The following is a 13,495-nucleotide window of genomic DNA, read 5'->3' as shown; positions in this document are numbered from 1 at the left end:
AAAATACTTTGTCTTCCGTACTGCTCTTATTTGCTATTTTTATTTGATGTGTGTAATCAGGCAACACAGACAGTATAATCTTTGGCAATGAGCCTTACAGTTACCAAGGTGTGTCCTTGCTGGAGCAAAGCCCACAACTTGCCTTTCGTGTCGTGACTCTGGAGTTCTCCCCACACTGGTGGTGTGACCCACCTCCCCCACCCGCTCCGGCAGTGCTGAAACGTTTTCTCTCTGCTGTGACACGAGCAAGGCGAATACAAACCATTAGTGAATTAACGGCATTGTTGTTTGCAGAGAGATCTCAGAATATGGGTTGATTCTGCTTCCCCATCAGGGAATCAATAGCAGCTTTGCTGCTGAATGTGCAGAGGGCCAGACCGGCCCAATAAAGGCTGGATCGTGTTATTGGTGAGCGAACAGATGATGGAGGAACACTGCCAACACCGTGCAAGCAATCTGCCTGGGGGTGGGGAAAGGACCAGTGATTAATAGGATGGGGCTCGATCATCTGGATCAGCTGAGTGATGGTTGTTGATAGAGCTATACCGGCTTAGGCTGGCTGAGGAGATGGTCCACAGGAAATTTAATTTAGGGGACGGAGTAAACAAAAGAGCTATATTGTAAACTGCCAAGGCAATAAAGGCAAGAGTGTAAAATGGATTTAGGATGCAGTTAGGCTTTTTATAAAACCAGGGGATTGACTGAGAAGGACAAAGCAAGGAGACAGGGTTGGGAGAAACTCTGAAATCCCAGTTGAGCTTAACAAGGATTTTTTATCCCACAGTTAATTATTATTAAATTTAAGTTAAATTTAAATTAATTTAACAGCTTTTGCTGTTTCTGGTTTTAAATTAAACAATCATACTGAATTAAACAGTTACTATTTTAGCACAAGGAATTGACTCCATTTACTGCTTTGCCAGAAATCGCACAAAACTGCTCCTTGGCAAAACAGGATTAACTCTTCTGTGCCATTATTAAGATATCAGTTAAAACATCTTTTCTGGCAGTAACACACAGTACTTTACTTTTCACTGCACTTGTTATGATGTTTAGCAGGCTGACACTATGATCTGCCATTCAGGCCTTTATTGCCACTTTATCAGTTTGGCAAGTTAGTAATTAGCTCTGTCTCTGCTCTTGGAAACAGTACAGCTTTTTATCTCTGTTTTCCCTTTTACTGCTAGTGTCCTGCTTTGGCATTCAAATCACAAGCAGAGTGGTAAGCCCATTATTAAGGCTAAGATACAGCTGAGTATTTAAAACAAATAGCTTAAAACAAAGGGTCAAATTTTCAAGGCTGAAGCTTGAACTGTGTCTGAATTTTTTTTTTTTTTTGTTTAATACAAAGCAAAATCTTCCTTTCTCTTTGAAGGCATTTACCAAAGGAGAAATCCAGAAACAACTGAGAAAGAGGAGCGTGCTGCTACTACTCCTCAACACCCATAAAAAGTCTGCCAAGAAGGATCTGCAGAATCCTAAAGACTTGATTATGTAGCTCCTTAAGGATGCAAATGGAAAAGATGCTGAAGTGCAGAAGAGGCAGAGGGATGATGGTGTGATTGCAGGTTAGAGGAGCAAACAGCCATTCCAGGAATCTTGTGCAAGACTGGGACCACTCAAGCAAGGGCAGGATCTTGTGGGAAAGAAGATGCGAAGTTACACTGATCTTAGTAGAGAGACAACTATCTCTAGAGAGACAACTTCTTGGTTCCACTCAGAGAGGTAAAAAAAGAAAAAAGAAAAATCTCTCAGATGCCAAACAAGTCAAGGACTGCCCATCTGGGAAAAAAAAGAGGCCCGAGTTATTCTGAAGCACTGTGAATGCTTTGAAAGGAGCAACATGGATTTCTTTACTAGTGATTGTATGAAATTAGTTCCCACCAAAATACAGACCTCTGAAAAATGTAATTATTGAATTTTACATTCTAATTGTGTTGCTCCATATTGAGGGAAACTCAAGAAAACTCACTTGAACACAAGGTTTAATTGAATTTTTGAGACACAATTAAATACCTAAGATACAAACAATTGCTTGTAATTCCATTTCTGGAAGAAATAAATTGTCCAACATGTGGAATTTTCTTTCACAGTCCTTTTTCATGTTCAGTAGTGTTTCTGCATATCAGCAGTTTTGCTGAGGCCCTAATTACTCAGTACCATCATACAGGAGTGGACTGCTAAAATACAGAGCAGAATTTCTTCCTTAGGGCAACAAATGTGTTGGAACAACAATGTAAATTCTTTTCATGCCTTGAAGAAGAACATATCCAACAGCTTAAAAGCCTTCAGGGGGTAGAATATGAATGTCCTAGTGATGAATACTTAAATAGGAATTTACAGGCACAAGTGTCATTGAAGAATTCCTATTACAGGCACAACACAGCTGCAGTGTTACTTTTCTTTTATCCAGATCTACTCACATTGTGAAAAATTAATAGCTGCAAGCAAAATGAAAGTACTTTTTGCCTTCTTAAGGTCATGGGTAGGCAGGAAGCAGCAGCTGAGTAGCTTAAAGTGCACACAAAAATAATGCAGTGCTTACTTTTCAGCAAAGGAAAACTGAAAACAATTTTAACTGTTATATTTGTTATAGTGAAGGTGTAACAGCAAAGGAAAGAACCTTCCCTAAACTGTCTTATTGTTGAATAAAACCTGGGAGATTCCACTATGGTTCAAAAGAGACAGAGATATTTCTCAGCATAAAAATGGTTTGCCACAGTTGCCTTTAAAACAATGCATCACATGCCTCGTTGTGGTGGTACCATGGTACTGCACTCCATCTTTTTGGCATTGGCTTAGATTTCAACCATTAAAAAAGAAAAAAAAAAAGGGAATTCACAACTGAGGCCCCAGATCGGGAAAGTCTTGTTGATAGTGTTCACTGCTACTTTATTTTCCTTCCCCTCAGAAGTGGTGCAGATTTTCAGTAGCAAGCATGTGCTAGAGAGATGAAGATACTCAGAGAGAAATGGTGTATAGGATGGCTGCCAAAAAAAGGGAACACATTCAGAACTGAAACAGCTGTGGGGTGGAAGGGGGACGTTGAGTAGAAGCAGAAACTACTACATGTAGGTGTGAATACTGCACATGAACTTCAAATGGCAGGAACAGCATTTGCAGGATGGAAAAAAATCATGAGGGTAAGACAAATTCTGCACTGGTACCAGTGCCTCTTGCTGCTGAAAGGCTGATGAATGAAGTGCTGAGTGAAGAGGCTGGAAGAGGTGATCTCTCTGATGGAGAAAAAACAAATAGTGTTTCAGGCAGAAGCTCCTGACAGAGAAGAATGAATTAGCTAAAGACAAGTAAAGCTGAGTGTTTCAAATATAGATACTGCAGGATGAAACAGATGGATTTTTTTCTTCCAGATAATGAATATATAGGAAGCACTCACAGAAATCCATTTTTTCCCTTTGAAATTAGGCAGCTAAAAAGACAGCTGGGGAGACTATAATCTGGTAAACAATAAAAATTAAGTTCCAAGGATTGTATTGTGTTTACTGAAAGAGCTGCAGACATTTGTGGAGAGATTGTCACTAGATGACTGGTCCTTCAAGGTGAAAAAAGCCCAGTTTTTGTGGTGCTGTCATCACTGGCACCTGTGAAGGAGACTGCAGGGGGGTAAAACAGTCCTGGCTGTTAGACACATTTATTTAAAGAGCAACATCAAGCCAACATCAGCTAAAGAGTTTGAGCCGAAGGGAACAGACTTCGGAAAGAAAGAACACCCAGCTAAAGGGCTGAAAGGAAAAAGCTACAGGTACAATGTTTGTTTTGGCCTTGCATGCCTCTCATTCACTTTGGAATATTTCAAATTATTTGAAAAGCTCTTCAGATTTTTGAGGGCCATCAGTCAAAGATACTTTAGGAATAGTGGCATACTTGTACCCAGGAAAGGACTGGCACAAATGTCTGATTTATATGGAGAAGCAGTCAGGTCCTTACTTTCATTCCTCTATGGTTCAAAATTTCCACTTGGAGAACTCCAAAAAATGGAGATGGAAAGCCTATCACAGTGGGTGGAACATATTGTCTCAAAGAATAACTCAATATAGGTGTAATGAGCATTCTTTGAATTAATCTTAGTCTGAAACCCTGGGAGTTGTACCTGTTCAAAAGACTTCAGTCAGATGACAAGTGATAGATCAAGTGTATAATCTTGAGGAAACATTATTGTGTCAATTAACATAACTATCTTACACCCCCAAGATCAGACTATTTCTGAAGTGGGTGAAAAAACTGGTATCTGAATTTGATAATTAGGCAGTATTTCAAGGCTCTGGTAGTTATCCACACAGGGAAAGAAATTTTCTAAATCCTAAAGGACTACTGGTTTTGATGGAGCACAGCAAGATCCAGCAATGATCCAGAATGTGAAGCTGTTTTCCTGACAGTGTGGGCTTCAGCACTGGAATGAATGACTGAGTGCTGCTCTGACTGTCGATGCAGGATATTGCAGATGTTTTGTCCATCAGGACACGGACTGTGGAATTTTGTAGAATAAATGCTACACTGGCTTTCAGCAGATCTTAAAAGTAAGAATACTTATAGCTTTACTGCCTTCTGACCACATGGCCTGAACAGTGCAGAAGAAGAGCCAACCCTTTTTAACACTGTCTGTGTCTCCTGCCTGGCCCTACATCTGAGCGCGCTGTTGTCCTGACAGAGTTCTGCCTATGTGCTGCTCCTTTAGCTGGCTGCACTCAAGCACTTCATAAACATTCTTGAGGAAGAATCTGAGGTCTTGAATGCTGCAAAATTCCTGGTAAAGACTGCTCTCTGGGGCCTGGCCCACAAGCCTAATGGCTGGCTAATTGGCAGTATGCATCCCATATGCATCCCACGAGGTGACTCATAAATCAGTCTCAAGCTGAGAACAGTGGGGGCAGATGTTGCCACTCTGCTTCTTAGACAGTCTGCGTGTCTCTCTCGGCTCATTACTATGGAGTGAAAAGATGGGTTTCTAGCCTGGCTTTTCAATAAATCAGTACCAATGTCAGCATGAAAAAAAATAAAAAAAATCCAACACACAACAAAATACCTCTGAGAACTGCCCTTAGCCTTTAATTTCTTTTTCTGGGGCTACATGTTTACTCCCTAGGCGCATGGTGAAGTCCAAACGCATAATCTTGAATAATTTGAGAACTGAAATAATTGTGATCATGGCTGAGGATGGGAGAAAAAGGTGGTGAAGGTCACCGGATTTCCAAAATGTGATGCTATTTTTACCTTTCTTTAAGGCCCAGATGAGGTCACTCCTTTAGGAGATGCATTTGATCTTAATAGACATTTCCCTTACAGTTGACACTGGATTCTTAGAACATTTTGTCAAAAACAATCAGTGCATGCTTCTTGAAGATTTTTAATTACATTTCTTGAATTTTTTAATCTTAAAATACAAATTTCTGCAGCAGAAATAAAGAATAACATATCTCAAAATCACATCTCAACTCTGCTGTTTTCTGAAAATATTGTATGAAAGACATCTCAAGGTTATACATCATTGAAATGGATCAAATGGCAGCATTTATTAGAAGGAAGAAAGTCAAACCAGATGTAATGGGAATCCTCATCTGCTTTCACTAAAACTGAAACAGAATCTATTTTTGATGTTAATTTGAATAGCAGCCTGTGAACCATATATCAGGTTTTTTAAGAAATTATAAAATCCTAAATTTGAGGTCTGGATAATTTGATAGCTGAATTCTGCTTCTCCTCTCTCAATGAATAGGAGTTAAACGTTCTTACTTAACATATGTACATATATAGTTGTATTTTTGCAAAGTGGCTATAGGTACAGCCATCTTTGTTTCTGTGAGGGTCATTTAATTTTGGATAAATAGATGATATATCTGAATTTTGTTTCTGAAGTCTACTGCTTTCTACAAAGTAATTACACATAATAGAGTATCTTTCAGTTAATAATATTTAATAGCACATATTAATGTATTAGATCTCATGAAGCCTTTTTAAAAATCTAGGCTAACAAACCTTTTTTTCCTTCTTTAATTTTTTCTTTTCTTTTTTTTTTTTTTTTTTCTCTTCTCTAAATCTCTTGCTGTGGACACAAGTTCTGGCTTCATTTATCTTTGCAGGTTGCTTTCAAAGTAGCGCACATGTAATCGGTTTCCTTTTACAGTTTGTCTTGCTTCCCTACTCAACCACAGTTCTTGTAATGTTTCCACTATCAGAGCCCCTTTTCCATCCCTTTCCAGCTGAGTAAGGCTTGGGTTGGGTGGGGCTCCACTGTAGCCTGACTGCTATTTCACCACAGAACAGATGCAGACACTTCCCTGTGGCTCATTAGCAGGTACCTAAAACTCTGGTCCTGTGTGTGTCCCCTTTCCTGACTTGAAATTCAATGACAATGAGGTAGAGTTTGTCAGGGGCCACCAGTACAGCTAATCCTGACAGAACATCTGATTATCTTTAGCTGAGAGACTACAGACAGTTAGGGGTGCCTTCCACAGAAACAAACAGTGATGTTGTTATTAACATCAGACCTATGGAACGCATAGCCAAGGCTACAGCTCATTCTGGAGTGGATTATAAGGAAAAAAGTCAGAACAACATACAGAAAACCAAACAAAACCCACAACTCCCCAAACCATAATCTTTGCTCTCCTTTTGTTTCAAAATGTAAGTAGGCTGCTTTTGTACTTTGAATTATATTATCATATAATATCCTGTGCATTCTCCTTCTCTTTAAAATCAGTAACTTCTGTATATTATTTCTCTCATTATTATTTTCTTTTTCTCTAATTATTGTAATTGCCCAAATACAGAATTAGCCTGCACAGCCGGCAGCCTCTTGCCTTCCTGTACTCCAGCCTTACATCCTCGCTTCTCAAGTCTGACCTGCTTTAGTTTGTTTTGCATTTCTAAGTAGGTGGGAGCCGGGTCCAGTTTAGCTGAACAGTTTCAGATTCTTTGCAGAAAGCGGGGAGCTGCTGCCGTGCCCAGGAAGAACACACGAGCAGCTGCTCAGTGGCACCTCCACCCTTCGAAGGTGCTCTCCCATTGCTTGCAACGAATCCACTGTCAATCAGAAACTGCCCCTTCTAGAGGTGCAAGCAAGATGCTGAGGGTTCCCAAATTGAGTAGGAGTATTTGGTAAAGTTTGAGGCACCCAGACTGAGGCTTGAATGTTCAGTGACATTTATGCATAGAGGGTTTTCTTCCTGAGCTAAATTGCTTGAAAAGGCTTCTTGTACACAGGAACATGGATATACCTCAATAAAAAGAAGTGTCAGAGATCACAGGGTGAAGTGAAAGCTTGGTAAGACATTTCAGGCTGCCTGCATAGTAAAGGAATATGCTGTTCCTGCTAGAGGAGAAGCCAACATCATGTAAATCTAGCATTTCTTGCTTGCCTTAAATCAATGGACTTGTGGTGCTATTCCTTAGAGTCAACAAACATGCCAGGAAAAATCTGTTTCCAAGCTGACAGCCCTTTCTCAGAACTGCCTGTAAGTACCAGGGAGGATGGAAAACTGGGCTGCCAGGCTGCAAAGGTCCTTAAGGGAGGAGTTTGCCAGAAAAAGAGAATTGCAGAGTTTGAAACGCAGAAAGACCTTCAGTTTTCCCAGAATTCTTACTGAAAATTTCTAATTCATACAATGAGAAAAGTAATATTCTAAACCAAGCAATCTAATCATATTGTCTCTCTTCCTTAGCCAGTCATTTTTAATATGATGATGAAGATTATGAGCATAATGTATTCTCTTCCTGATGCTTTTTGCTTTAATGCTGGATAGAAATACTGCTCTGAGATGGGATGGGCAGACAAAAGTGGTACATTTTTGCAGTCTGAAGGAAATCTGTGGAGACTGCTTTTAATCCAGGAAAATGTTTTTGCATAATTAGAGAAGCAGCCTTACAAGCTACTCTCTGAAGATCTCAAGTAACAACCAGAAGGCTTTTATATACACACCCACAGTCTATATTGTGCTATAAGGTCTATAAAGAAATCTTGCGATTTTTATCTGACTGCCATATTGTACTGCTTTATGGGAAAACTGGTAAGGAAGAGGAATTTAAACAATAGGCCTTTCTGTCCCAGCTTCTCTCCTTACTGCAGCATGTTCTCCTGGGTAGGAAAGCTGCTCAGAAATTGCAAGTTAGTTCATCTTTGTATTAACAGGAGTCATAATAAGAAGACACATCATTGCTGCACACCAAAAGTTGGAGACCAGCTCTTGAATCTCATTTAGTCTATTTGGTGACAGGCTCATCCAAACTGTAGCGGCCTCATTACTTCTGTACTTTTCCTATACGCTGTTGTGGTGCCCAAGGGAAGGCCACACACTATCATATGATCATCTCAGCATTAGGGTGTTGATGATGCAGAAATTTACTCTCACAAAATCAGAGGAGGTATTAATACATTGTAGAATTACACAGGGATGGGTGGGAAGAAAAGTAAGAAAATTGTGTGCTTATAGGAAGAATCTCATAAAAGCATATTGCAACCCTCATTATGTGCAAAAAAAAATGGTATTCAAGATTACTGCTCTCTACAACTACCTTAGAGGAGGCTGTAGCCAGGTGACCTCTCATCTCAAGTAACAAGTGATAGAACAGGAGGAAATGTCCTCAAGTTGAATCAGGGGAGGCTTAGATTTTATACTGGGAAAGATTTCTTCACTAACAGGGTTGTCAAATATTGGAACAGTCTGGCCAGTGAAGAGCTTGCCACCATCCCTGAAGGTTTTTAAAAGATGTGTAGATGTGGCACTTGGGGTGATAGCTCAGTGGTGGACTTGGCAGTATAAGGTTAACTCTTGGACTTGATGAGCTTTAAGGTCTTTTCAAACCTAAACAGTTCTGTGATTCTGTTTTGTAACTATTTTGTGACTTCAGCTTTCTATTCCTAAGAAGAGAAATGTCTCCTTTAAACTAAGTCCTTAAAACAAAAATAATGCTGAACTGATCTGAAGTAGTACACACTGGCACTGATTTACCTGGGCCATTACCAAAATTACTGAAAATCTTCACACTTTCAGGTCTTGGAATAAAATCCTACTTCATATCTCTGCCAGTATGTATCTGGCATATTTTTGTCCTGTGCCTAGCTGTGTCTGGCTGTCCCTAACAACTCTGTTTAATAAGCACTTAAGTATTCTAGAAATAATTTTAAAAAGAAGAGGTATAATGGCTAGTTATTTTCCATACCAGTAGTGTGTTAGATCTGTTACAGCAAAAAGGCAAAGTTTATTTAACAGAAGGAACTGTATGACTGTAAATTTTAAACACTTACCTCTTTCACAAACCACTGGCAAAAGGCTGGGCCAATCCACTCTCTTGCATGAATCCCACAGTCTATCCAGACAGCTTTCTTGTAGGGCCGTGATCTTTTACCTAACTTGAAGTGAGAATATTCACAAAATAACAACAGATTGCATCACATTAGTGAAAACATAATGATGAGAAAATAATGAGAAAGACTAAACCATTTTCAATTTCCTCATAAAAAGGAATAAAAATTGACTGTTTTAAAAGGTATGGCCAAGATAATGTTAGGCAGGTACGCCAAGATAATGAGGCTGACGTATGGAAAAGAACTGTAGAAGTGAGATTTTAAAGTTCCTCTTTTATGAGGAACGATTATCACATGGAGTAGGGTGAGGAAGAGTGAAACTACATGAATTGCATGATAATGAATCAAATTTTCAGAACTTTTCAATAGGAGATAAAAAGAAAATACACTGAAAGTTAGATTTTTTTGCATCTTGCTGACACACTCTAATTTGTGGTCCTAATCATGTAAATTGAGAGCACATAGCCCTGAAATTTTGTCAGTAGCTAAAGAACAAGCACATGTGGCACATGCTGAGAAGGGCTCCATAGTCCTCTGGGATCCTCCTCCAGAATAACTGCTCTGCAAGTTGTCTGAAAACAAAGAGCTTTCCAATCCCCTTAAATCCAAATCCTGCTAATTGAACTTGTCCTGTTATCTTTCTCCATGCATATCCAATCCAGGTAAATAGGATTTAGCTATTAGTTTTCCAGCTCCCCCCCTGCCCCCTCCGCTCCTTTTTTCATTAAGATGATGTTCAGGGAGATACTTAGATTTAGCAACTCATCCTTAGGAAACACTGTTAAGCTGTGTCTCTTGTGTATATGCTGTAACATAAATAAGAGTGTCTTCCCCTGATTCCAGACTTTAGTCTCATTAATGACAATTTAATCTTTACCTTGAGTACATACAGTGGTCTCCCTTCATAGGATTTTCCAACAGAGAACATGTGAACAAGATCTGAAAAAGTTCTATTCAAATAATGCATCCAGTCCTCGATCTGCAAACATAAAAATAAAATAATTGCTTCAATCTTTTCCTATTTCATGGGAAGAAACTCTAATAAATTTATTGAGCCCAGCTCTCAGTCCTCTCTCTGTTTTTTGATTTTACTGTAGTTTTTATTTTTGTCATGTTTGTTTGTTTTTGTTTTCACACTTTAACCATTATTTGGAACTCTATAGCTCTATAGCCAGAGGTTGGATACAGCCTTCATGTGTTTTTTTTTCCCATTTCATTGTTGGGTATTACTGGAATGCATAAGCTGTCCATCAAAAATACGGGGATGCGGCTAATCCACCATTTCCACTAAATATTAACTATTAATAAAGAAAGTCCCTTTTTCTGCCTGCTAGAACACAATGGCAAACAGATAGACATGCAGGATCCAATGCTACCTGCAGTATTTGTTTCACAGGCACCAGATCTTGTGGTGCAGCACTATCCATGTCCAGCCTAGTGACTTTGTTTTGGGGCAGACTGAAACTGTGCATGTGAGCACACTAAAATCAACAGGAATTATTTACCCAGCCATTATCCAGGATAGTACTCCTCATAAATGAGCTTGTATATAAGTGTTTTTACGTATTTGTACCTCCCCTGCAAATACTTAAGCATTTACTTGTATTGCTTAATTGAATGACTTAGTGTGAGCAATCACTCATTGAATCTCTTATTCCACCAGAGTAAAAGATCTACTTTAAAAACCAAACTCAGATACTCTGAAAGAGAGTTGTATGTAAAGATAAGCCTTGAATACAAATATTAAATGTATTTTTATATTTTTTTCAAGGAAATGCCTGTTTTTGAAGAAGAAACACTTAGAACACTCCTGAAGATGGACAGGAACTTGTAGAGAGAATGAAACCTTTCCCTTACTAAAAACAACACTGTAGTAGATAAGAGGAACAATATGAATTCTAATGCACCTCTTCCAGGGAGTGGTACACTTCGTAGTTATACCCAGGGAGAGACCTTCGATTCCTATGGGACCTCCCTCCAGTTTGGTTTTCTATTGCTTGCTGTAGGTCTGATATGAGAATCCTAGGTAAAAAAAAATATAGTAGTATTGCTGAAAAACCTAGAAGAACACAAGAGCTAAATCAGAACAACAGTCACGTTTAGAAGAAATATAGCGGAAATTAAACCATCCTGACTTTACTTCATCTGTTACATTTTGACAATAGAGTGCTTCAGGCTCACTTAAATATTAGCTGCCAAATAAATACTCCAGATGCTTTGAAATGTAACAGCGCCTTCAAAAACACAATAAGCTTGTTAAATAAATAAAACAGAATGACGTAAATAATGTAGCCAATGTGAAGGAGCACCCACTTTCATTTGCTTATGGAGCAGCATTTACCGTCTTCTTTTATAATCCAATTATACTATGTGACCATGGATCTTCAAAAACTGATTTCAAACCATTTCAAAAATCTTTGTAAGCTTAGGAACAACATGGACACGTTTTCTCTTGGGAGTGGCATGGAACATTACATATAGCTACAAGTTGTAGAGGAAAAGCAAAAATAATAAGAACACAGTAGCATTATCATTCTGTCTGAAACAAGGAAAAACAGCAAACAAAAAATCTAAAGTGGGCTTTGTTGTTTACATTATCTACTCTGCTGTAGTTGTTTGCCAGGTTTGTTAAAATAACTCAGGAAAAATTTGAAAAATACTAAGTGAAATTTCAATATACTTGCATAAAAAGTGAGAGGTTCTTTGCATTAAGAGCAAAATGCAGAAAGACTTGTGTAAGCTGAAACTTTCCTGTTTAATGGAAAAAATAAAAAGTGACACAAATACAAAATAATATTCTAGAAAACATCTAAAAATAATTATCAGGAAGAAGTTGAAGCACCCATCCATCCCACCAGACAGAAGCAGAAGCTGGGAATATTGCCACAGGTATCTGTAACAACATTACTGTAAAACTGAGAGTCATCCTCATATGCCCCCTTCTCCTAAAGCATGGAAATTTGTAATCACCATGCCACTAATTCACCATTCCCATAAAAAGACAGTCACATTCAAGCTTTTACATTTTTATAGGCATTAGCTTTCATGATTGGAAAAAGATGAAAAGAAATGGCATTTACTCTGCTCCTAACTCAGCTGAGCAGCAGATGCCTCAAAGGTAATAGTCTACATGTAAAATCAAAGTAAAGGTTATTCTCATCTTCCAATGCATTAGTGAAGTAGTTGTATAATTAGGAATCACATTATTCTACATCAGCAAGATTCATTAAGCAAACCAAAGGATTATAGTCTTGACTTGCTGGGTGCTATATATACTGTAAAGCCAGTACTGTAAAGCTGATTAAAGGAGTGATTTTATTCAAGTCATTAGGGCATCTAATATTTTAAAAAAATGCTGGACTGCTTTTCAGAATTCTGATTAGTATAAGCACCTACCAGAATCAGGCTCACTCTGTTAAATGCATCTATACTCTAAATGAGATTTGATCATTTTTCTTTATTTTTAAATGACTGTGTACTCTGTGCGCCTATAACACAAGGGCTCTTAAGTCCCTCAGGTCTGAATGCAACATAAGTGGTTTCTTTACCAGAAAACCTACAACCAAGGCAACTTGGTGCAGAGAGTTTATCTGATGCCTGGCTTGTTTTCATGGCCATCTTGTCATGAAGTCAAACCCTAAGAGAAATAAGCCTGTTTTACAAGCAAGTGCTGGTCATTATTAGGGATGCTGAAATACTTCCTGACTTTGTGAATTTGTCATAATTTAAGTAAGCATCACTGCATCAAGCTGAAATTTTACTTGGAGCTTGGCCCAGACTTTTTCAGTTCCAAAAGGGATGCAGAAACCTAGTTCCATTGTAGTGTGGGGGGGAAAAAATAATAATAATAATAAAAAAAGAAAATCAGCTAAGTGAAAAGGAGCTGTACAAAATCTTGGCTGTGGAGCTGCACTTCAGCTCAGGGCTGTGATCCCCACCCCAGCTGTGCTGTGGGCATGGCTTTGCTTGGCCAGCCTGCTCCTGCTGTTCCCTGACTATGGCTGTTATTGCTCTCATGGTGAATCCTGAAGCTCTTGTGGAGTTACAGATCTCAGGAGGCTCATCAGGACAAGCACATGCTTGTCGAGGCTTTGCAGGATTTTGCTCTTAATGGCTGGGACCATGCAAAACAGGCAGTGAGGAGAATAAGAGGGAGAGTAAAGGACAAGTCTG

The 13,495-nt window shown here is 38.8% G+C and overlaps 1 protein-coding gene across 1 annotated transcript in view; it reads right to left on the bottom strand.

The window, feature by feature from the left end:
* CPA6 (carboxypeptidase A6) overlaps nt 1–13,495 on the bottom strand; it is an 82,571-nt gene that overhangs the window by 16,267 nt on the left and 52,809 nt on the right. The window contains exons 6-8 of the mRNA XM_086875024.1: nt 11,230–11,344; nt 10,200–10,301; nt 9,263–9,367 (exon numbers count right to left, since the gene is read on the bottom strand). Coding sequence (XP_086731150.1) covers nt 9,263–9,367; nt 10,200–10,301; nt 11,230–11,344 — 322 coding nt within the window. The remainder of the gene's footprint in view (nt 1–9,262; nt 9,368–10,199; nt 10,302–11,229; nt 11,345–13,495) is intronic.

The sequence above is a fragment of the Cyanistes caeruleus genome, chromosome 1, assembly GCF_971803275.1.
Source record: "Cyanistes caeruleus chromosome 1, bCyaCae1.hap1.1, whole genome shotgun sequence".
NCBI lineage: Eukaryota > Metazoa > Chordata > Aves > Passeriformes > Paridae > Cyanistes > Cyanistes caeruleus.
This window is presented reverse-complemented; position numbering and strand designations above follow the sequence as displayed.